This window comes from Erythrolamprus reginae, chromosome 6, assembly GCF_031021105.1.
Source record: "Erythrolamprus reginae isolate rEryReg1 chromosome 6, rEryReg1.hap1, whole genome shotgun sequence".
NCBI lineage: Eukaryota > Metazoa > Chordata > Lepidosauria > Squamata > Dipsadidae > Erythrolamprus > Erythrolamprus reginae.
In genome coordinates this window covers 59,822,069-59,847,618 of record NC_091955.1, presented here as the reverse complement: position 1 = coordinate 59,847,618, position 25,550 = coordinate 59,822,069, and the positions used below count along the sequence as shown (strand labels likewise).

The following is a 25,550-nucleotide window of genomic DNA, read 5'->3' as shown; positions in this document are numbered from 1 at the left end:
GAGCTCTGGAGATGCCAGATATTCAAGATGGCTTTAGAAAAAGCTGAGGAACATCAGACATTAATGCTGATATATGTTGGACAATTGAGGAAGCCAAAAAGCACCAAAGAGAAATCAGTATGTGCTTCATTATAGAAAGAGCTTCAACAGATCATGTCAAACCCAGGAATTACTTAGATAAAATGGAAATCCTGGAACATTTCATTGTTCAGATGAGAAAGTTATATATGGGTCAGATGGTCTTAATGTAGGCAGAACGTGGTAAAAAGACTGACTCCAGGTTGGTAAAAGAGAATGAGGCTGTATAGTCAGTGTAAATGCTGAATATACATTATAGGTAATTGAATTGGAAGAAGAAAAGTGTGATTTTACCACTAGATAAAGGAATATCAATAACTTTGGTTAAGTTGAAGATACTTCTCTAATAGCTGAAAATTCAAAGGACCCGCAAATAATAAAATATAGTAATAAAATGCAACGGACACAATGAAAAATGGGATTAAAATTAAATATACGCAAGACCAAACTAGTGACAATAGATACAAAATCCAATCTTACAATTGACAACAAAGATATTGAAATGGTGAATAGCCTGCTCAACCATCAACAGTAAAGTAACATATAGTTAAGGCATATTCTACAGACTAGTACTTGGTCAGGCAGCCAGGTATGTATTGGAAATGCTATGTATATGCTTTGATATGTGTAAACTTACAAAGATCTGAATAATGCAAGCAGTGCTGTTCCTAGTGACAGTTGATGAAAACAAAATTTGGAGTTTGAAGAAGCAAGATAGGAAGAGCATTGATGACTTTAAACTTTGATGTTCGAGAAAACTCTTGAAAATATCACAGAAAACCAATAAAACAAACAAATAGATCATAGAACAAATATACTCAGAGTTCTCACCAGTGTTACTAGAGGAATAAATGCCCAAGGTCAAATTATTTTACTTGGGATATATTATGAGAAGCCTAGCTTGGGGGAGAAGGTTCTGATGCTTGGAAAGGTCAAAGAAAGAGAACAGGATGCCCAGCAGTAAGGTGAATGGACTCAGTTACAGTGGTGAGGAATGCCCCATTAAAGAATTCACAGAACAGGTTGGGGACAGATTCTAATAAGTTAGGAACAGATTCTAATAAGGAAAATCTGTCTGTGTGGTTGCTAAGCATCATTGACTTAATAGCATCAATAATCAATCTATGCAAATCATACAAGAAGTATTTTTATAGTAAAATAAATTCATTTTTGAATTTTTGAATATAATTGACATAACAAAATAACTGGTTTTAAAGAAAATAATTGACAAGGAAACAATAAAATCTACAGTATTATGATAAATTCACTCTATATATTTGAAAAAAAAACCCCTGGAAATAGGCATTTCAGCCTGAAAGCTGTCATAATTCAGTAGCTCTATTTTGGATTCCCAATTTGCTTATTGAGCCATACCAGGGGTGGGTTTTACTTACCTTCCCTACTAGTTTGCACCGGAAGTGCACCTTCTGTGCATGTGCAGAGTGTTCTTTGCAGGCTGTTTCAGACCGGAGGACTGGTTCGGGGCTGTGAGTGGAGGCAAATTTCTGCCACCGGTATGGGCGAACCGGTCTGAACTGGCAGCAATCCACCACTGACCTGTACACCAATGGATAGATGTGTATGAGAACTTTGCCCTTGTGATTATTTGCAAATGATCCCCAAAGTGCCAAATCCATATAGAAATTCCAAATAATGTTAATAAAATAGTATTTTAATGAAAAATGTTTTGAAATGGATTTCTGAAAATTTAATTTACAGTGAACATTGATTTAAAATTTTGTATTTAGAATTAACAACTGAGCAGCATCCATATTCTATTGAGTGACTTTATTTAATCATGTTAGTTTCCAGATTTGTGATGTGTGTAATATTACATCAAATGATATCAGAATAACACAGATAATATCCACATAAAAGAGGTGGAAATGGGACATGCTAATTATGAAATTAACTCTTCACCTGCCTCTGCTCTTTGATTACACTAAGAAGAACCCACTTTGAATCTTAAATTGACTTATTTTATTTTATTAGCAACTGATTATTATATTTTGGCTCTTGTAAAGGTGAAGCTGTGACAGGTGAATTATCAAAATTATTAGATGAAATCAAGCTGTGCCAAGAAAAAGATTATTTAGAAGATACGAGCCACAGTATATCAGATGATTATCTGGATGATGCCAGCAAGATATCAGAAGAAACAGTAGCAAATGGAAACCAAGACAAGTCTAATATAGTAAGTGAGAAAGAATGTAGTTTAAATTCTAGTGATTAACAGTATGATTTAGTTCTGTTTCATATTTTGTATATTAAAATGTTTATCTGCTGAAACACTTATTTCCTGCATAAAATAATATAATGAAAAATTATATGATAAACTGAAGTGGCAGTGGCATAACAAGACTCTTCAATATCTCCCTGAAATCATTATATTGGTTTAGGATTTTTTTAGCTAATTACTGGGAATTTACTGCCCCTTTGTTTTGTTTTGTTTTAATTTTGTAAATTCTATCCATCTTTTTTTTAAAATAAATTCCTATACGTACAATTTTTTCTTCAGCAAAGATATTTCAACCCATTCTCATAGATCTAGAATTGACCCTGATATAAGAATAGCAAGTAAAAATTCAACATCTATTTTTCTCTTTTCAACAATTTGCAGCATTATAGTGAATTCTATCTTTTGTCTGTACAATTCTTATGTATTTACTTTAAACATTAAACAAAAATATTTAAGTATATCTAAATATGACCACAAAACTATGACTAAAACCTAATTCTTAATTAAAGTATTACAAGTTAGATTTTGTTTTTAGTTAACCATCTTCCAGTAGATGGCAGTATGGTCCAGTAAAGAAGAGCATCAGCCATTTTATACAATAGAAGGATCTTCCAAATACTGTACATGTTTCTTGGTTAACCTATTATAAGCGGTTGGCAGGTTTTGGTGTAGTATGGATCCAAAAGAATCCCTGATGATCGGACTCCAAATACCATGCATTGACAGTCTGCTGTGGGTTGTGTAATCTTTAGGATAGCTAATAAGTGCATAAGTGTGCATAAGTGCACCAGCGTGCCTTCCGTCTCCTGTCCTAACGTCTCTCTTACGTTTCTGCTAGCCTCATGTATACGAACGCTATTATTCCCAATGATTATTTCTTCCATATTATTCCTAATGTCTTATCTTCTATTCTTTTATTGATGTATTTTACTATGATTATATCCTCAGAAACCTACATTATGTATTGACTAAACAAACAAACAATACCATAAATTATTAAATGCAATCCAGAAGCCATAATCAACTTATTTTTAAAATATTATGCTAATCATGTTTCAGATAATAATAAAAAAACCAGTTAATGCTTTATGAAAATTTGATACATTACAGTATTACTGTATTTTTAAGAGTACAGTTGTACCTCTACTTACGAACTTAATTCGTGCTGTGACCAGGTTCGTAAGTAGAAACGTTCGTAAATAGAAGGAATTTTTCCCATAGGAATCAATGTAAAAGCGAATAATGTATGTGAACTCATCTGTGAATTGCATTTAAGCAACGCTGGCATTCTGATTCTTGTTCAGGGGCGGGTGGAGGAAGCGGGTGGGGGTGAAAGACAGTGGAGGTTGCCTGGAGGGAGCCTCACGGGTGGATTGACACATGCAGGGATTGACATGTCCGCCCTCCTTGACGGCCTCCGCTGGGGCTTAAGAGCCAAAGCAGGCTGCTGGGCCGGCTTTAGCCCTAATCCTGTCTTAATGGGGCTATGGCTCCTTTAACCCCAGCCCACTATCGAGCCAGAGCAGTGAAGGAAGTGAAGGAAGCTTTCCTCTTCCCCATTTTCTCTCTATGTGTCCTCCATGAAAGCTGGAGGACACATAGAGAGCAAACAGTGAAGAGGAGAGCTTATAAACCCTCCGTGAAAGCTGGAGGACACATGGAGAGCAAACGGGGAAGAGGAGAGCTTATAAATCCTCCATGAAAGCTGGAGGACACATAGAGAGCAAATGGGGAAGAGGAAAGCTTCCTTCACTTCCTTCGCTGCTCTGTCCTCCAGCTTTCACGGAGGGTTTATAAGCTCTCCTCTTCCTTATTTGCTCTCCATGTGTCCTCCAGCTTTCACGGAGGGTTTATAAGCTCTCCTCTTCCTTGTTTGCTCTCCATGTGTCCTCCAGCTTTCACGGAGGGTTTATAAACTCTCCTCTTCCTTGTTTGCTCTCCGTGTGTCCTCCAGCTTTCACAGAGAGTTTATAAGCTCTCCTCTTCCCCGTTTGTTCTCCATGTGTCCTCCAACTTTCACGGAGGACACATAGAGAGCAAATTGTGAAGAGGAGAGCTTGGAAACCCTCCGTGAAAGCTGTAGGATACATAGAGAGGAATGAAGGACCAAACGAAAACAAACGGAGTGGAGACAGGCAGCGAGGAGAAGCGGGGAATAGAGGACCAAACGGAGGGAAACGGAGGTGGATGGAGAGGTGATTTTGAAGCAAGATGGGGTGAAGGAAGCGGTAAGTGAGGGGGAATTTTGGCAGTGGGATGGGGCGGCTGCAGAGAGTTCCTCTGATGTGCCGTTTCGGCTACAGCAGCCGAGAGAGAAGCGAGGGTTCATAAGTAGAAAATGGTTCGTGAGTAGAGGCAAAAAAATCTTGAACACATGGTTTGTTTTTCGAAAGGTTCGTACTTAGAGGCGTTCATAAGTAGATGCACCACTGTATAAGACACACCTTTCCCCCCCTAAAAGAGGGTGGAAATGTTGGTGCATCTTATACATCAAATGCACTTCTGCCCCCGCCTGCAGAGAGTTCTTGAGTAGTGGGAAATTGCAAAAATGCTGTTTTTCGCCTGTTTTTTTGGCAAAAATGGGGTAGGGAAAGGGTCTGGAGAACCTGCAGAGTGCTCCTGGGGACTGGGGGAAGGCAAAAATGCCCGTTTTTGTGAAAAAACAGGCAAAAAATGGCCCCAGCACCCAAGAGCTGTCTGTAGTCTCCCCAGACTCTTTGCCCACCCAATTTTTGTGGGGGAAAAAACAGGAAAAACTGCCAATTTTTTGCAAAAATTGAGCTGTTTTTGCCTTCTAATTACCCCATCTAGCATGACCGGATGAGGAATTCTGGGAGCTGAAGTCCACTAGTATTAAATCTGTCAAGTTTGAAAACCTCTGGGTTAAGGATTAGGGGTGCAAGGGTATTCAAACTTGGCAAGTTTAAGACCTGTGAACTTCAACTCCCATTTTGAGCTAGTATGCCTGGAGGAGGAATTCTGGGAGTTGAAGTCCACAAGTCTTAAAGCTGTCAAGTCTGAAGTTTGTAAAAAGTGTACATGGTTGTAAAAAGTATTCTGCTACCCTGGTATTTTATTAAATGATATATTACTACGCCATTTGGTTCAGAATACTTTTTTCCTTGTTTCCCACCTCTAAAATCTAGATGCATCTTATACTCCGGTGCATCTTATACTTTGAAAAATGTGGTAATTTAAGTGAAAGAAATTCAAAGAGTTCAGAAAGTAGCATGTTAAATTCAATGATAAAAAAATGAAGTAGGAATTCAAGAAGTGATGAACAAAACATGGGAAATATAGAAACATTTGTTTCTGTGTTTCTAAAACATGGGAGTTTCCAGAAATGATTTATTTATAATATTCACTTATTTAAAGGCAGCAATTTATAAGTTGTAAACTCATAACCACCATGTTAACATATGACATCATTGAGAATAATTTTAGGTGGGATTATATTGAATTTTAATATAATACGACCTATTTTAATGGATATATTTCCTTTAGATGTAAAAAAAAATCCCTTATATAATTCAACTGTATTCATATTCACTTATGCTTGGAAATACTGCTACTCTGTCCTCAGAGATCATCTTCCACAAATCTGGAACAAGCAGAAGAGGAAGAAGAGGGTGGAACTGAAAATAGTTGTGGACCCACAGGTTTATGGGAAGCACTGACACCTTGCAATGGATGTAGAAATCTTGGATTCTCCAGTCTTACTCAGGTATTTATCATTTTAGATACAAATCACGCTTGGGTATCCTCCCATTAATATGTTGTAAAATTTCATCATGAACCTTGTTCCCTAAAAAGTTTAAATAATGGATGCCATTGCTGTCATGTGGCCTCTATCAGATTACAGATCCCATTGGTGGGGTTCCATTTTGCACAAAAATACCTCCGTAAAAAGAAAAACTCCTTCTTAATGGCCTTTTGAGATGTTAAACATACATTTGACTCAATTTCTAGAAATGAAAAAATTCACGTGAAGGTCCTCAATCCCTACAGCTCTCTATGCAGATAATGCCACCATAACACCCCAAATATATATAGCGATAGTAGCAATATTTTGATACTGCAGCAAAAGGACCTGGATTTAACTTTGAAAAATCTAAAATTATGGTGTTTGCTAAGAGAGAAACCCAATAATCCTGGACAATAGGAAATAGTAAATTGAGCAGGTTCAGGGGTGAAATTTAACTGGTTCGCACCGGCTCAGGCGAGCAGGTAGAGACAATCATCCGAACTGGTAAAAACCACCCCTGGTTGGCCGCACCATTGCCTGCAAGCCTGGGTGCTTGCTTGCCTTTGCAAGCTGGCCACAGACACAGCCAGGAAAGCCGCATGGCAGGCAGGCAAGCAAGCATGTCAAGGCCACAGCGTTTCTGCTTGTTGGGCCAATTTCCTGAACCTGGCAGCACCACGGCCAGCTGCTTTGTTTTTTCCCTCTTTTTGGGAGGATTGCGGGAGGCTTGTGCAGCAACACTGGCATGGAGAAGGCAGGCAATCCAGATTGCCCTGTGCTGGTGCTTGTTTGGTGCAGCTGCCTGCAAGCCAAGAGACAAGAGAAGTGCCTGTGCATTGGGATCACCACTGCCTCCCCCATGCCTTTTCCTTCACCTTTTGCTGGTACCACCACGCAAGATGCCCAGAAAGAGATGGCCAAACAATATCGCCAAAAAGGCTTCTAAAATTGTCAACCTGATCCTACGTAGCTTCTGCTCCGGCAATCTCACACTACTCACCAGAGCTTACAAAACATTCGCCAGACCCATCCTCGAATACAGCTCACCTGTCTGGAACCCACACCGAATTTCACACATCAACACCCTAGAAAAGGTCCAACGATACTTCACCAGAAGAGCCCTTCATTCCACCACTCGAAACAAAATACCCTACGAAACTAGACTTACAATCCTGGGTCTAGAAAGCTTAGAACTACGACACCTTAAACATGATCTAAGTATTGCCCACAAGATCATATGCAGCAACATCCTGCCTGTCAACAACTACTTCAGCTTCAACCGCAATAACACAAGAGCACGCAACAGGTTCAAACTTAATATCAACCGTTCCAAACTTGACTGTAAAAAATATGACTTTAGCAATCGAGTTGTTGAAGTGTGGAACTCATTACCAGACTCCGTGGTGTCAACCCCCAACCCCCAACATTTTTCCCTTAGACTTTTCACTGTTGACTTCTCCAGATTCCTTAGAGGTCAGTAAGGGGCGAGCACAAGTGCACTAGTGTGCCTTCTGTCCCCTGTCCAATTGTCTCTCCTATATTTTATATATCTTCTCTCCCATCCATATATCCTTCTTCTACTCTTCATTGATGTATTCTATTCTCATATCTCTTCTTCTATCCTTTGCCTGATATTTACTACTACACGTTTTTATTCTCTTTAACTTTCAATTTGTATTGGACAAAATAAATAAATAAATATAAATAAATAAATAAAATAAATAAAGTCATTCTGTGCTGAAGCAGATGCGTTCTGAGCCTTCAGCATATCCCAGGATTGTAATGCTGAAGTCTTGGAATGGAGCCGTTTTTGTGAAAGGCAGGAAAATGGGGAAGGGGATTTTCCTGCCTGTCATCCATTCCTGATGCTCAGCACAGACTGAGAGGGAAGGAGGGTAGGCAGGAAAATTCTCCCTCCCCATTTCCCTGTCATTCATGCTGAGGAGTGGTGGGAGGGGAGGAGCCAGGTGAGGCACCCCTCGACATGAGTGATGTTGAGTTGGCCATGCCCATTCAGTCACATGACCCCCATCAAGCTATGCCCATAGAACTGTTAGGGAAAATTTTTGAATTTTACACCAATGATCAGATTACTATTCCTTGAGGTGGTTACACACTTTAAAGGCACCTGGAATACACAGCAGAATCACCAGTAGTGAAGATACTACTTAGATTTTCAAATGTTGTTAGGTGCTTCTTCTACACAAATGGAGACCACTTAATCCTTGCAGCATTAAAACTTTTTGAGGTCAAGTCATTGGCCTAAACTCTTTATGGTACACAAGTTGGAATTTATAGAAGTAGATTGTAGAATGATTCACTGGAATCAGTGTAGACAAAAAAATGGAAATCAATCCTCACTGCACCCAATGGAACAGCAAAACAGCTCAGTTAAAGTTTAAACGCTTCCCTTTGGACTGACCCTTGTAGTTTTAACAGACAATTTTCCTTCTCCCTGGAAATAGACTATAGAGCAAAAGTTGGCATTATATGAGTTTTCCTTACAACTCCTAATTTCTAACTAAATTGATAACTTAAACAAACAACTGCTTACCAAAAAGATATGGAGCTTCAGGTGAAAATTAAAAGGTTGGCCCAAACATGACAAAAAATGGATAGGGACACATGGGAACCAGAAAAATACCTTTAAAAATCTATCTTTCCCCAAGATCAAAGCCACGGACAACATCTTACCGCTGCACTGCTCCAAGTTAATTAATTGTACGTAACTGCCCATGGGAGATTGAAACCATGTTATATGTATTATTACAAGTTATATAAAGATATCAATCCTGTTTATAGTCTTCCCTTAATATATACATTTCCAGGAAGGCCAGACAATTTCTATGTGTAACACACAAAAAACGCAGTAGTCAAATTTTCTGTTTGCCTTGATGAATCCATAACTTTTCACAGAAATAACCATGTCTGATTTATTTATTTATTTACTTACTTACTTACTTACTTACTTACTTACTTACTTACTTACTTACTTACTTACTTACTTACTTACTTACTTATTTATTGGATTTATATGATTTCCCTCTCCGAGGACTTGGTGTTAGCAAACCAAATAGCTTGAGAAATAAATCAATTCCATGCCTGTACTTCTCACTGGGTAAGATTTATTAACAGCCATGTCTGGATTCGACTGGAAACATTCCAACTCTGAATCCCTTAGATTACATCTGGGTCATCTCACATCCCCACACCCACAAGTGCAGTCATGTGAACCAATCCTATGCAGGATTCCTGATTCTTTCCTGTGTTTGTTACTATGGCATCTGGAGAAAGGAACTGTGTCAGGCCCACCTTGGACTTCACATAATTATTTATTAGATTTGTATGCCGCCCCTCTCCAGAGACTCAGACCTGACACTTGGCTTTATTAATCACTTCAGGTTTAATGTAGTAGTGATCTTGTTTTAGGTGATACGTATTATTTTTCTTTGGTGTGTATGTGAAAGGATTTTTTTTATTTTTCTCCACAGTTTCCATATTTGCACCAATACATAAAACTTAAAACATATCAATAACATACATTATACAGTTTTATTCAATTGAACATGAATCAATATCCTATTTTTGCACTATTTTATTTTATTATTATTATTATTTTATTAATACAATACTCTTCCTCCTATTTATACGGCATGTTCTTTTGTCCAAATGGATTGAAAAAATATTATTTGTGGCTAAGGAAAACTGATCAACATACTAATGTTTACTTGACTTGTTTTTTCTGTTGTCAAAAATACAAGTCTCAGGAGCCATAATTTTTTCTGCTGAAATAGTAATAACAATTTTTTTAAAAGTATAACTTAGCTTTGTCTAATATGAGCCCAAGAACTGAAGTATATAACAAAAAATCTACAAGATAGAAAACAAATTGAAGATTAAAAAACCAAGCGGATGAAAACACAAAAGAATAATGACACATATTCATTGTATCTCTTACGTCAATAGAGACACATATCAAAAGTTGAGAAAAACATTTTTTTCAGTTCAGGTTTTAATTCTGCTGTTGTAACTTCTTCCAACAATGGAAATTTATCTTTTAGCACTCACTCCAACTCAATAAATTGATATATGGTAAGCAAGAAGCAATATTGATGGTTAAAGGAGAGAACTAGGAGATGTAGGCATAGTATAATAGACTTTGATTAAGCGCAGTAGGCAAAAATGAGTGAGAAAACTTAAATGCCATTATGTAGGAAGAAACAATATTGTCACATTCATTTAGCTCTGCATTTAGACTCGTTCTCAAGCGATAAGTGGTCTTCTGGGAAAGAATAGAAAAATAGCATTGTATCTAGTGTTAGTGAGTGGGATTTCTGAAAATAAGAAAAGGTAACTACATATAATTGTATACATCAGGCATGTGACAAAGCTAAATATGTCAGCATTTTTCTGATATGGTGAATATAAATCATACTATTTTCTCTTTTTAAACTAGGTTATTGCTGTTTGCTAAAATGATAAATGCCTCCTTTACCTCTAAACCTTCCTCCTAAATATAGAGACCTGTCAGGTGCAAGCAACCAGATTCACATAGGTAGAGTCCAAACTAATTACTGTATTGTATTCTGCCTATAATGTAGGAATCTTCCGAGATTGCTTGCCTTCCCTTGGGAACAGATAACTAAGATTCCCTGGGACTTAGTGGGGAATTAGTATAGATCTCTTGCAACTGTGCAATAACTTGATTCCACCTCCTTGTCTGGCTGGGTTTTTCCCAACAAGACCCTAGGATTGGAAAAGCTGCCAGAACAATAAGATCCGATCATGGTGTATGGCAGGATCATCATTTTCTCTTGCCAACTATCAGCTGGTTTTGTTACCAAAGCTGGCTTTTTGGTGCCACTGCTCCCTGGATCCAAACAGGAGCACCTAGGAATGACGCAAGATGACTTTCGGATGACCATGGACACACATGTGAAGAGGAATCTTGAAGATTGAAGTTCCCAATAAGAGTGACCGGAAAGTTGGGTCTTCATCTTTTCTTATCAGCTTATTGCTTTTTTAAAATATGGTCAATTCTAATGGGCTCAAGGCTGACTCAGCTTTCCATCCTTCCAAAGTTGGTAAAATGAGGACTCAGTTTGTTGGGAGCAATATGCAAATAATGCTTATACATTGTAAACTGGCTAGAGTATCCTGTAAAGTGATATAGGATGGTATATAAGCCTAAATGCTATTACTATTGCTATTGACACTTAAGTGTATTCCTAATTTTTGAAACTAAATTTATAATCTAGGAGCTTTTACAGAATGCCATTAAAATATGCATAGGATATGGAAGTTTGCAAATTAATAACAACAGGCACAATAACCAAACTTAGAATTGACAGTAAAGATGTTGAAGTGCCTGACAGGTCCTAACTTTTAGAACCAGCCAGTAAAGTAAAGGCATAAGAAGTCAAGAAATTTATCACAGACTAGCTTTTGGCAGAGTAGCTAGGAAGATTTTGGAAAGGATATTTAGATATCATGATGTATCATCTATACTTACAAAGTTCAGAAAAGTGCAAGCAGTAGTAGTCTTTGTGAGAATGCTATTGACAACCAAGAAAATTATTATCACCTCCATTTGTACTTAAGGAACAAATAACCTGGATCAAATTATTCTAATTTAAACATGTTTAATTTTTTTATTGCCAAGTATATATGATGACGTATTTTTTTCTGCATGCAATCTCAGATAGCTTTGACATTTCAGATTAGTTTGTAGAGTTTGAAAACTGAATCATCTCTAGTTGAGACTAAAATTAAACTGATGGATGTCAGAATTTGAGTTTCAATATATTACTCAATTTTGAAACAACAATTAATATATTCTTGAAAATGCATTAAATCTCTTTTTCCAGCATGAACATGTAGGTCAATGTTACTTTCTTTTGTGAGGAGTTTCATTTGTTCCAATACAATTTTTCTTAGAATTTGCAGTCTGATGGTGCAAAACTCGTTCTGTTGAAGTTTTGTTCTTTCTCCTTTCATCCAACCCTATGCAAACATTTCAAGATTACTGTTTTAGCCAGGAAGCAGCAATCTTGCTGAAGACAGAAACGAAAGTACGATATAAGTGTTCATTTTTCTTTTTTATTATTATCTTAATTATTATTAGTAGTAAAGGTATTAGTATTAGTAGTTTGCTATTATTAGTACTGATAGTAGAAGATGTAGAAAAATTATTTTCTCAATTTCCAGATTCCCGGCTGATTACAGATCAATTAACTAGCAAATTGGTGGAATTCAATTTTTTTATTTACCAGTCTGTGGGCGTGGTGTGGCTTTGGTGGGCATGGCAGGGAAGGATACTGCAAAATCTCCATTCCCATCCCACTCCAATACAAAATCCCCATTTCCTTCCAATCATCTGGGACTCGGGAGGCAGAGAATAAATGGGGCCAGTTAGAGGTGGTATTTACTGGTTTCCGAACTACAGTGGTACCTCATCTTACGAACGCCTCTTCTAACGAACTTTTCAAGATACGAACCCGGTGTTTAAGATTTTTTTGCCTCTTCTTCCGAATTATTTTCACCTTACGAACCCAAGCTGCTGCTGCTGGGATGAAGGGCTTTCTTTTCCCCCCCTTTTTTGAAGAAAGAAAAAGGAGGGGCAGCTTGGAGGGGGAAAGACTTTGCAATAACAAAAGTAGGAGAACAGCGTGCTTGCAGGCACTGAAAGGGTGTCTTTTGAAGAAAGAAAAGGGAGGGGCGGCTTGGAGGAGGATAGAGTTTGCAGAGAACAGCAAAGGGTGTCTTTTGAAGAAAGAAAAGGGAGGGGTGGCTTGGAGGGGGAAAGACTTTGCATTAATAAAAGTAGGAGAACAGCGTGCTTGCAGGCACTGAAAGAGCGTCTTTTGAAGAAAGAAAAAGGAGGGGCGGCTTGGAGGGGGAAAGACTTTGCAGAGAACAGCGTGCTTGCAGAGGCACTGAAAGAGTGTCTTTTGAAGAAAGAAAAGGGAGGGGCGCCCCCCTTGCCTTTCTTCCTTCCCACTCACCCTTTAGCCTAGCCTTGCTTCTTCCACCCGCCCCCTTTAGCTGCTCCTCCCTGCCCTCTGTTCGCCTCCCTTCTAAAGTTTGGGATTTTCCTGAAGGGTTTGCACGCATTATTTGCTTTTACATTGATTCCTATGAGAAACATTGTTTCGTCTTACGAACTTTTCACCTTACGAACCTCCTCCTAGAACCAATTAAGTTCATATCTTGAGGTACCACTGTACTCAAAATTTCCATTACCGGTTCTCCAGAATTGGTCAGAACCTGCTGAAACCCACCTCTGAGCTGGTAGATAAAGCCTTGTGATACTCCAGACTTCTGGTGGTGAAGTCATTGCACTGCAGTGAAAAAGAACAGGGCTCTGTTCTTGAACTCCAATCATTTTGACAGAAAGCCTGTAAAGGCATTGCCATTTCTGGAGGAAGCAACAATAGAAAAGGGAACTTCCAAGGACCTTGGGGGTGAAACACAATCCCCCCAAAGGTTCAGGACCCCCCTTAATTTATGACAAAAAAGGATTCTGCCAAGACTCGAAGCAGTGACAGCCGCATAGCAGGAAGCTGAGGGAGGTGATATTATTCCATTCCAAAATGAGAGACAAGTCCAAGAAGACAAATCCAAGAATTTGCATTTCCTCAGAGTCCTCAGAGAGGGACGGCTTATTCAGTAAATCCAATAAATAAATAAATAAATAAATAAATAAATTTTTGGATAAAAAGAAAAGCAAATGATCGAGACTCCAAGGCGAGAGGCAGATTCTGTCCAACAGAAAGCAACAATTAGGAGAAGCGAAGCAATGGTAGGAAACTTCCCAAAGTGATGGTGCAGAGAGATAGACAGGAGAAAAATTCTAAGTTGAACCAAACCATAAGTGATTAGAAGTGAACTAATGGTGAATGGAGAGTGCTAAACATACTTTTAAAAAACATATTTTCTGGTTTTGAACCTGTTGGATTATGAGTGTGAGAACAAACTATAGTATTGATGTAAGAAGTGCACGAAGTGGAAAAGCAAGTGGGCATCTTGATTAGCGTAACGGCAGATATAGCTTATTTCCTTTCCAAAAAATATCAACTAAGAGAGGACTGGTGGTGAGGTCCGGACCTGTTGGAATGCAGTCATGACAATTGAGGCTGAAACTGTACTGAGGATTGTATGAGCTGGAAACATACGTGCTACTTAGGACAGAGTGTTATTAGATACTAACATTTCCCATATATCCCAGCGGTCAGATCCCATAGTATTGGCTTTCTCCAGGTCCTGTCAGCCAAACAATGCCCGTGGTGCGGCCAAGGGTAAGGGCCTTCTCTGTGGCGGCTCTGGTCCTCTGGAATTCCCCCAGAGATTTGCACTGCCCCCACCCTCCTGGCCTTTCGAAAGGCTTTAAAAACACATCTTTGCCGGTAGGCCTGTGGCTGTTGAGTGTTAACACTCCGCTCCGGCCCGTAGTATGTTAGTGGTATAGGATGAATTTTGGGTGAATAGTTTTCTTTTAATGTTTGGGGTTTTAAGATTTTGTATTTGTTTTATCCTGTACGCCGCCGTGAGTCCACTGGAGAAGGGTGGCTTATAAATTTGAGTAAGTAAGTAAGTAAGTAAGTAAGTAAGTAAGTAAGTAAGTAAGTAAGTAAGTAAATAAATTCCCCACCCACTCCAGAAAAGACAGTTTGAAGGTGTCAGAATAAAGAAACTGGTCTAAAAGGATTATAATTCAAAAATAATTAGAAAACGAGAGATTTAATCTTTGAGTTCCCCCTTATTGACTTATAGAAACATTGTAACCTAAGGAAAGAGAAGTTGAAACAGTGACACAGCAAACAGAGAGCGCCATCTAGAGCAGTGATTTTCAACCTTTTTTGAGCCACGGCATATTTTTTACATTTACAAAATCCTGGGGCACACCATCAACCAAGATGACATTCTAAGACACTCTCCTCTCTTTTTCCATCCCTGTCTCCTCCCCACCTTGTGTGTGTGTGTGTGTGTGTGTGTGTGTGTGTGTGTATACACACTCTTCAACCATTTCCAAAAACAGGTGAGAGCTGGGGGGTTTTTCTCTCTTATTCTTTGGGTACTTTTTAGCATAGGCTTTAAATCAAGAGTCACTTCTCTCTCTTTTGTTTCTCTCTCTTTCCTCTCATTCTCTACCTCAATCATTTTCTCATTTCTCTTTTTTCTGCCCTTTTTGCTCTCATTTCTCTCTCTCTCCCTTCCTCTCCTTTTCTCTCTCTCTCTCACTCTTTCTTTCTTTCTCTCTCATTCTTTCTCTCTCTCTTTCTCTCTTGCTTTCTTTCTCTTTCTCTTGCTTTCTTTCTCTTTCTCTCTCTCTTTCTCCCCCTCTTTCTCTCTCTCTCTTGCTCTCTCTCTCTGTCTCTCTTGCTATCTCTCTTTCTCTCTCTTTTTTTTTCTCTTTTACACCATGCCGGCAACAGCAGCATCGGGCAGTAGCTGCAGGGTGGGGGCAGGGCAGTCGGCTGCGATTGGGAGCTCCAGGGAGGAGGCACCGATGGCGGCGCCTGGATGTGTTGCTGGACGCCGTACATGCTGTGCTGGTCTTGGGGCGGGGCTGGCACTTCTGTGCCGGCCCAGCCAGCAGGCCAGTGCCAGCCCCGCAGCGCCAGCATGTATGGTGTCCAGCAACATGTCCAGCCACCCCCATCGGTGCCTCCGCCCTGGAGTTCCCGCTCGCAACCGACCACCCTGCCACCGCCTCGTGGGTACTGACCGATGCTGCTGCTGCCAGCGCCCTCCCGCTGCCGGCGCCCTCCTGCTGGGCCCCAAAGCTAACCAGGGAAGCTCCAGCCAGGCGGGGTGCTGCAGCTGCCGGAAACCTTGGAAGGCGCGAAGAAGGAAGCTCATGTTCTGGTCTCGCAACTTTTTGCTCTTCGCGCCCTCATCAAAAAGTTGAAAGACCAGAACCTGAGCTTCCTTCTTCATGGCACACCTGACCACACCTGACACACTGGTTGAAAAACACTGATCTAGAGGCCACAAGTGGATCTAATTGCAAGCTGTGTAAAAGCAGAAAAGAGGATTGTATATTAGAGTAAAGAACTGGATTGTGAATGTTTGAAGATGGAATATAAGACTACATTATTATATTCAGTGAAGGGCTACCAAAATTTTTACTACCACACTGTGGGCGTGGCTTATGCAGGACACCCTGCATTTTCTTTCAACATCTTTCAGTGCAAATTGGGTGCTCTGGGGTGGAGCTCCATTTTTGCTACCCCACTGCGTCCCCCCCCCGTCCAGGCAGCAGCCCACTCCTGATTACATTGTTATATCATATTATTAAGAATAGTAGTAAACCTAATAACTTGGAAGGTTGAATATAAGATTATATTATTACATTATCATATTGTTACAATATAGGGGTGGCATACAAATCTAAATAATAAATAAATAAATAAATTATGTCATTAAAATAGTAGCAAACCTATTAATTTATATTAAATCAAAGTAATTATTAGCTTAAAATAAGAATATTTTGATAACTAAGAATAAAAATAGTGGGAGTGGAGGAAATCTACCAGCATGACACCAATATCTAGGACCACCAAGAAAACAACCCTGCCGGTTACATCAACAACGTTGATGGCACAGGGGAAAATACTATTCCTATGTCTATTTGTTTGGGCATACAATACCCTGTAGAGGTGTCCCGAGGGGAGGAGTTGAAACAGTTTATGTCCAGGATGTGAGGGGTCTACAGATACCTTCTCAGCCCTCCATCTGATTTGCACAATGTACAATCATTTTATGGAAGGCATGGAGGTTGCAATTGTTCTTTATTTATATATATGTTTATGCAAATACAGTATAATAGTTTAATAGTATTTTTTTATTATTAAGATGTATTAGTAGGTAGCTCTTTAAATACATTTTGTTTTAAAGATGTATTTGCAGAGTCTAAAAATTAACTTTAATCTTAAATTATTTTTAATGGAAAGTTATTTTAAAAATCCTTATAATTGTTGTAATAAACTTTCAGTAAATGTAGTAGTGTATATATGGCAATTTTAAATAGTTTTCTTTTCTGTCCTCTACAAAGCCAACTCTATTATATAATTCTATTTCTATATTTCAGGAAGCTTTTCCAAAGAAGAGGAGTGCTACACTGGAAGCGGTGCCATCTGTTTCTTCAGAAACATTTCCTGTAGAAAATGAGAATGGTCTCTGTGATTTTCTTGATACAACAGTTACGAAGAAACCTTGTTCTTTAGAAATAACAAGAGGAGTTTCATCAAAAATAGGTGTTTTTACTGGTTTTGATCTTATACGTATTGTTATTTGTGCTACCTACATTTTTATTTATACAGTACTATTGGCTGATTCTGACGAATATGCAGGAATTTTATTACTTAATGGTTTTCTGTGCTGGAAGCACAAAGAAGCATTAAGGACAAGTCCAGTTGAGTTGTATTTGCTACATAATTTTGCTTTTTAGAATGAAGGATACTTATTGTTTTAATTTCTCCAGACCACCTTTTTGTGTAAACCACAAGAAAAAGTCGTATGCTGCTTTTAGTTGCCTAACCTGAGGCTGTTTTAGCACATAACAAATTCATGCCACTCCCAAATATGGTCCTAAGATATACAGTATTTGAAACTAAAAGAGAGCCATTCCCTCTTTAGACTGATGTCGAAGTTATATTAGCACACAGTGGATACCTGGCCAGATGACCTTTCTGAAAGACTAACTTCAAAAAATATTTTATAGTTTTGAATTCATGTGAAAAAAAGACTGGGTTCTATATTCTTCCTCTCCAGTAGAGCTTGCAATGCGTTTTTTCTGCCAGCATTTCAGTTTCTATTGTTCTGTGATACCTTCATTCCTGTTTCTAAACCAATCCAGACCAAGGTATGGAACAAGATTTTTTCCTGGGGTAAACAAATGAGGTGCAATAAGGAAGTGATTGAAATTCAGTGTCTGAAATTACTATGCGTATGCTATTTTTCTTATATAATAAACCGTGCATTATAGTATTATTTATTTATTTATATTTTTGCCATACTATTTTTATAATTGTGGTAGCTTCTCCTATTTCATATTTTAAAATAAAAATATAATTTTGGAAGAAAATGTCATCTATCTATCTATCTATCTATCTATCTATCTATCTATCTATCTATCTATCTATCTATCTCTATATCTATCTATCTATCTATCTATCTATCTATCTATCTATCTATCTATCTATACATCTCTCTGTCTCTCTCTCATGTATAATGAAAATATTTAAACCAAAGTCATTAAAACTTAAAAATATTTAAACTAAAACTTAGTAAAAAGTAGATATAGGCTTAGTAAAAAGTAGATAATGATATATAGGCTCAATTTGTAGGTTTTACTCTCTAGATAATATCCAAGAGCGTCAGTATAATTGAAACAGTTTTTTTCCTACTACAGTAAATGAGAAAGCATTGATTTTTGAGCAATCACATGTCATAATCTCTCAATATCAAGAAGAATAAGAAGACGCATATAAGGCAAATAAATAAATAAATTAATGACTGAATGAATGAGTGACTGAATGAATGAATGAATGATTTGTGCATACATAAAATCCAGTTGAAACTCATTTGTTATCCAGATGAAACAAACAAAATGTTTAAAAATTATGATATTTATGTAGTTATTTACCAAGCACATCTAAATTATATTAAATTAATCAAAAATATGTTTACAGTCCTCAAGCATGTCACAACTTTTGAACACCCCTAATATTTGGAAATTGACAGTTGAAAAATTTGACATACTCTATAAATATTCAGCATTCTAGATGGCCATAACTTGCAGATAGTATTTAAGGGCAGCCATATGTATAGAATGATGTAATAATCCAAATGAGAATTAACAAGGACGTGAGTGAGTTTAGCAGGGAAAACCATAACTGGAACTGCACAAATTTCTTCTACCATCTGCTCATCAGGCAAAAGTTATAAGTCTAGGAGGATTCCTTGCTTATGCTTCATTTTAAACAAATGGCTACTATTCAAGCCTGTAATGGAATTCTTTCTGACACACTCTCCATTCTTGAAGTCTCTCATTTTTCCAATAACAGAATATTTTCTTGTGTTTCCTAAAATTGCAACTGAATTAAGCCATTGCCTCCTACAAGCATTCTGTAGGAGAATTTATGTAGGAGTCACCCCCCACCCCTCATTCAAGATTGGAGACCATATCTGATTTTCATCTAGATATTTCCAGGTTTATTAGGTCATTTTCAGTATTTGCATAAATAGTAATCCCACTGGCAGCTTCCAGCTATGCTGAAATGCCTTGCCTTTTATGATTCTATTCTGGTCCTGGACTTTCCTTTTGCTCACTAATTCTAAGGTAAAATGTACTTGGCATAGGAGGGTAAGAGAGGCATATCTGACACAGGATTGCAAATGAGGAAACAAGACAGCAGTTTCCAAAAAATGAAGAGTTTTGGAGAATGCTCTTACATAATTCCTGGTTTTGCCTAAGTAAGGGAACTGATACTTTCTTGAGGTCTCTGCTGTCATTCATCCCTCTTCGGTGTTGATGTGTTTTAAGGCTTAGTATTCTTTTGAGGTTAGGCTCTAACTCCTTGTTATATGAGTCAGTAGCTCCCTGTGCTGGGTTTGATTCATCACTCATAGTGCTGACAACCTATTAATTCCTCAGCTATAGCCTGACAGTCTTCTAGTTTCTATTCTTCAGGTATAGAATCACAGGAATCCATGACAGATACAGTAGATGAATATGAAGCAGAAAACACTTTGTTGGTTGTAGTCAAGGAATGATGAAACTGGGGAAGAGTTGCATGCCTTCTACATTTCCATGATGAAGATTGAAGCTAGGGAATTCTGGGAGTTGAAATCCAGGATCTTAAAATTGCTGAGAGTGAGAAACATTGATTTAATGAAAAGGAAAGAGAGCGATTCTTCCACACCATCTCATCCTCTTACGCAGCGGTCCCCAAACTACGGCCCGTGGGCCGGATGCAGCCCACTGAGGTCTTTTAACCGGCCCGCAGCAGCACACGAGAGTTTACCGATCAATATAGTAAGAGGGAGAAATAGAGAGGGAGAGAGAAATGAAGAGGAGAGATAGAAAGGGAGAAATAGAGATAGGGGGAGAGAGAAAAAGTGTGAGAGATACAAAGAGGGAGAGTTAGAAAGAGAGTGAGTGAGAGAAAGAGAGAAGAGAGAGAAAGAAAGAGAAAGAGGGAGATATAGAGAGGGAGAGAGAAAGGAAGAGGGAGAGATGGAAAGAGAGAGAGAGAGAGAAAGAGAAAAATGAGAAAATGATGGAGGGAAGGAACGAGGGAGAGGAAATTGAAACAAATGAGAGAAAAGGGAGAGGGAAGAGAGAAGTGGAGAGGAAGGAGGAAGGGAAGGAAGGAAGGAGAAATGGAGTTTGTTGATTTAAGTTTAAATTTACTTGTTAATAAAGAATTATAAATTACTTAATTACTTAATTATTAATTACTTAATTACTTATTACTTCTTCTTTATTTTAAATATTGTATTCGTTCCCATTTTGTTTTTTACTTTATATAACGTATGTGTAGTGTGCATAGGGATTTGTTCATAGGGTTTTTTTATAGTCCAGCCCTCCAACAGTCTGAGGGACAGTGGACTGCCCCCCTGTGTAAAAAGTTTGGGGACCCCTGCTCTTACGTTTTAAAATTAACCCTCTTTTGAATTTGAAAGAACATTCTTCCCTACAAATCCTTCCTCTCAAATAGGGCTACATGTTTTTTAAAGACAATTAATCCTTCCAATTAGTAATGTGCTAGTAATGACAATATATGTCAATATAATTTTATAGTCTTTTTTTCTATGAACGCACTAGTAACATGTTTAAAAAATGAAATTCTGATGTCTGTTCTCAAACAAAAATAAGCCAAAATGTTGACTGTCCACCCAAGCTATCCAGGACAGAATGCTTTAACCAGTTCCCATTGCAATGATTACACAGCAGTTTCTCATCTGCCAGTTTGTTATTAACTCTAGCTTCATGTAATCCATTTTAGGCTTTAAGGAGCACATTAATAAATAGATGGTAGTGGCATTCTATACTGGTTAGCCTTTAGCCTAGTGGTTAGCCCTCTGTGTTTTCCTTATTTCCTCTTTTGATCAGACCACCTGTAAGTGGTCAAATTAGGGATACAAATTAAGTATAAATGAAGTATTAAAGAGCTTTTATGTATCTTAAGGTCAGTAGTTACATCTGGACTATATTCCTATGAATAAAATTTCCACTTAAGATCATATCTAGTGTTCTATTCTGGCCTATGCAGCTTGCTTATTTTTGATTTGATTTGATTGCCATTCTCTAAAAACTCGGGGTGGCTCACAGGATAGAGTGTAAAAACAAAGCGTATAAATCTTGGGGGAAAAAAGGGAAATCCATGTATGGATCAATCTCTTTATATATACAGTCTCATTTTTATAAGCTAAAGGCATGCATGTGATAAACTTCGGCAGTTTCTCAGTGAGGCTAATTAGGATTTAACAGTTCCACGGCTAGGCTGCTGCCAAGGATCAAAGCTGCTCACATTTCTTCATGAGATAAGGATTCTCTGGTTTCACAGACTTACAAATTACAGCTTTCCAGGATTTCAGCAGACAAGGCACATTTTCTCCAAGGATTCTTAGCAGGGAAATAACAGGTGGCTAGCATAACCTGGCTGAGATCTCAAATCATCATCTGACTCCATTGCAAAATGTTGTAACTCCACTCTCAATTACCCATACTCCACCCTTAAATACCTATATGAAATTGTCACATATGACTTCTTTTTTCCATACAAGTACAGTGGTACTTCTACTTACAAACTTAATTCGTTCCGTGACCAGGTTCTTAAGTAGAAATGTTTGTAAGAAGAAGCAATTTTCCCCATAGGAATCAATGTAAAAGCAAATAATGTGTGCGATTGGGGAAACCACAGGAAGGGTGGAGGCCCTGTTTCCCCCAGGAGATTCCTAGAGAGGCCCCATGGAGGCTTCTCCCCACCTTTTCCGGCCCTGTTTCCTCCCGGGAGATTCCTAGGGAAGCCCCACGAAGGTTTCAAAGGCTCGGGTTTTTAAGTAGAAAATGGTTCTTGAGAAGAGGCAGAACAATCTTGAACACCCGGTTCTTATCTAGAAAAGTTCATAAGTAGAGGTGTTCTTAGGTAGAGGTACGACTGCATTCTTGTCTCTTTCTTAAACTTCTAAAGTGGGCATCTAGCAAAGGTTCCAGACCTTCCTCCTCCCTTAAGTCAGACTCTACTGTCATTGGCATATCTGCCACCTGTGGTGGTCCTTCGGGTTCATCCAGGTCTATTTCCCCCTCACTCTCACTCTCTGCATCAGCTGGCAATACCACTGGCCAGGGTACCAAGATGAGCCTGGTGCATCCTCCTCAGAATTTTCCATTACCAGAGGTGGACGAGGAGCACTCACAACATCTAGACAGTTATTTTGACTCTTATGGGCATTTAAATGGTGATAGTGATGATTTTTTAAAAAAAGTAATTGAATTGGCTGGTGGGGCAGTCCAGTCACCAGTTCACATCCTGATGAATGAGGTTGAGGAAGGTCCTAACAGACAAGCTGATTTTCTGAATTGATTATTACCACCTGTTGTAACTTAGAAAGCCTTTAATATATAAGTTAAAATAGGGAAGAAAATGGTAAAGGAACACCTGTCTACCCTAGATTAATTCAAATCACCTGGGCCAGATGGATTACATCCAAAGATTCTGAAGGAACTGGCAGACAAGATCTCAGATCCACTGCAATATATCTTTCAAAGATCCTGGAGCACCGGGAAACTGCCAGAGGACTGGAAAAGAGCCGATGTACTTCCCATCTTCAAGAAAGGGGAATAAAATCAGATCCAGGAAACTACAGACCTATCAGCCTGACCTCAATACCAGGGAAGATTTTGGAAAAGATAATCAAGCAATGAATCAATGAACACCTAGAAGCAAACAAACTAATAACCAAAAGCCAACATGGGTTTGTCAAAAACATCAGACTAATCTTATAGCATTTTTTGACAAAATTAGTGGACCAGGGGAATGTTGTCGATGTGGTTTACGTGGTCTTCAGTAAGGCTTTTGACAAAGTAGACCATAGCATACTACTAAATAAAGAAGAAAAATGTGGGATAGACAGCAACACCGCCAGATGGATTCAAAATGGGCTAATCCACCACACTCAATGTGTAGTGCCCAATGGAACTACATCTACATGGAGGGATGTATGCAGTGGAGTACCCCAAGACTCTGTTTTAGGCCAGTACTCTTTAACATCTTCATCAATTACTTGGACAAGGGGATAGATGAGAAACTTATCAAATTTTCAGATGACACCAAACTAGCCAACACTCCAGAATATAGGCACGAAATACAGAAGGATCTTGACAAACTTGAACAATGGGCACTGTCTAACAAAATGAAATTAATGATGAAAAAAGTAAGGTTCTACATTTAGGCAAGAAAAACAAAATGCACAGGGACAGTATATGTGGTACATTGCTCAACAGTAGTAACTGTGAGAGGGATCTTGGAGCCCTAGTGGACAACCATTTAAATATGAGACAGCAGTGTGCAGAAGTTGCCAAAAAAGCCAACACAGTTCTAGGCTGCATTAACAGAGGGATAAAATCAAGATCACATGAAGTGTTAATACCATTTTATAAGGCCTTGGAAAGGCCACACTTGGAATACTGCCTTCAGTTTTGGTTGCCACGATGCAAAAAGGATGTTGAGACTCTAGAAAAAGTGCAGAGAAGAGTGACAAAGATGATTAGGGGACTAGAAGCTAAAACATATGAAGAACGGTTGCAAGAACTGAGCATGGCTAGTTTAATGAAAGAAGGACCAGGGGAGACATGATAGCAGTGTTCCAATATCTCAGGGGTTGCAACAAAGAAGAAGGAGTCAACCTATTCTCCAAAGCACCTGAGGGTAGAACAAGACACAACAGGTGGAAACTAAACAAGGAGAGAAGTAACTAAGGAGAAATTTCCTGACAGAACAATTAATCAGTGGAACATCTTGCCTCCAGAAGTTGTGAATGCTCCAACAGTGGAAGTTTTTAAGAAGATGTTGCATAAATATCTGTCTGAAGTAGTGTAGGGTTTTCTGCCTATGCAGGGGGTTGGACTAGAAGACCTCCAAGGTCCCTTCCAACTCTGTTGTTATGATTATTATTATATCTCCATTCTTATACAGAAGATATCAGAACTATAATTTTTGACCATCTAACCATTTTTAAGTACAGTAAGTATCATACTAATATTCCTAAATTCCTAATTTCCTTCTCACACTTCCAGGTTAATCTCCAGTTTTGACAAGCAACCTATGAACATAAACCTATTTCTGCACATGAATAGTTTCCTGCATTGAAATGCTAAGCATTAGCTGTGATCAGTGACAGGCTTTGTCGAAAACAATAAATGAATATCTTAACCTGAATGCAAACAATATGAATTATAGATCTAATAATTATAATAAATTATAAAATACTGAATCATTTGTCTTTAAAGCCATTTTCTGTTTTCACAGTATATTCTGTGTAATAATGTGTAATCACCAGAACACTATTTTTATTCATAGATAATGCACCTCAAGTAGCAATTACTGCGCCAGGTACTGGTAACCATAGAAACAGTTCAACAGGCCCAACACCTGACTGCTCTCCTCCATCACCCGATACCGCACTGAAAAATATAGTAAAAGTTATACGACCTCAGGTGAGTAGTCATAAATAGATATTATTTCTTTTGGGTTTATCTGAAAACAGTTTTTTTCCCTTTCAGGTTTCCAATATGAACATTGTAATATGGCTCGCTTAAAGACTTTGAAATAAAATTCTTGCAGATAGATGTATGTTGTTTGGATACAAAGACATGAATGTATATTATTGCTTTAGTGTTAAACGCAGTACACTTGTTTGTCTGACAAATGAGTTAACAGTTAAAGAACAGCCGAATCAGGGAACCACCAAGTCCACTTTCAATGCTGATAGGGCAAGCCACTAGTACATAAAATGAAAGCAAACCCCATTCCCTTCAAGCCCTGATATTACTTAGTTTTGTAACAAAATCTCTGCAATCAAATAACCAAGCTCAGAGCGCATCAAGGACTCCAACATTCAACCCTGAGCTACAAATGTTCTGTTCTATTAACATAGAAACATAGAAGACTGACAGCAGAAAAAGACCTCATGGTCCATCTAGTCTGCCCTTATACTATTTTCTGTATTTTATCTTAGGATGGATATATGTTTATCCCAGGCATGTTTAAATTCAGTTACTGTGGATTTACCAACCACGTCTGCTGGAAGTTTGTTCCAAGGATCTACTACTCTTTCAGTAAAATAATATTTTCTCCAATGCACTTGCAAGGAGAGTCCAGGATGGGTAATTCTTCAGTCTGATTGGTCGGGACTGAGTTTAATTTAAATAATAGGCAGGTACCGCCCCCCTTAGCCCTCCAGTCTAAAAACTCAGTC

General features: G+C 38.4%; 1 protein-coding gene across 3 annotated transcripts in view; it reads left to right on the top strand.

Annotated features, from left to right (window-relative positions):
• The window catches only part of ANKS1B (ankyrin repeat and sterile alpha motif domain containing 1B), a 325,146-nt gene that overhangs the window by 54,210 nt on the left and 245,386 nt on the right, over positions 1 to 25,550 (top strand). For all 3 annotated transcript variants that reach the window (XR_011559489.1, XM_070755905.1, XM_070755906.1), the window contains exons 8-11: positions 2,103 to 2,272; positions 5,901 to 6,041; positions 17,155 to 17,320; positions 24,653 to 24,789. Coding sequence is in view for 2 of the 3 variants with exons in the window: in XM_070755905.1 (XP_070612006.1) it covers positions 2,103 to 2,272; positions 5,901 to 6,041; positions 17,155 to 17,320; positions 24,653 to 24,789 (614 nt within the window). In the remaining variant the exon portion in view is untranslated. The remainder of the gene's footprint in view (positions 1 to 2,102; positions 2,273 to 5,900; positions 6,042 to 17,154; positions 17,321 to 24,652; positions 24,790 to 25,550) is intronic.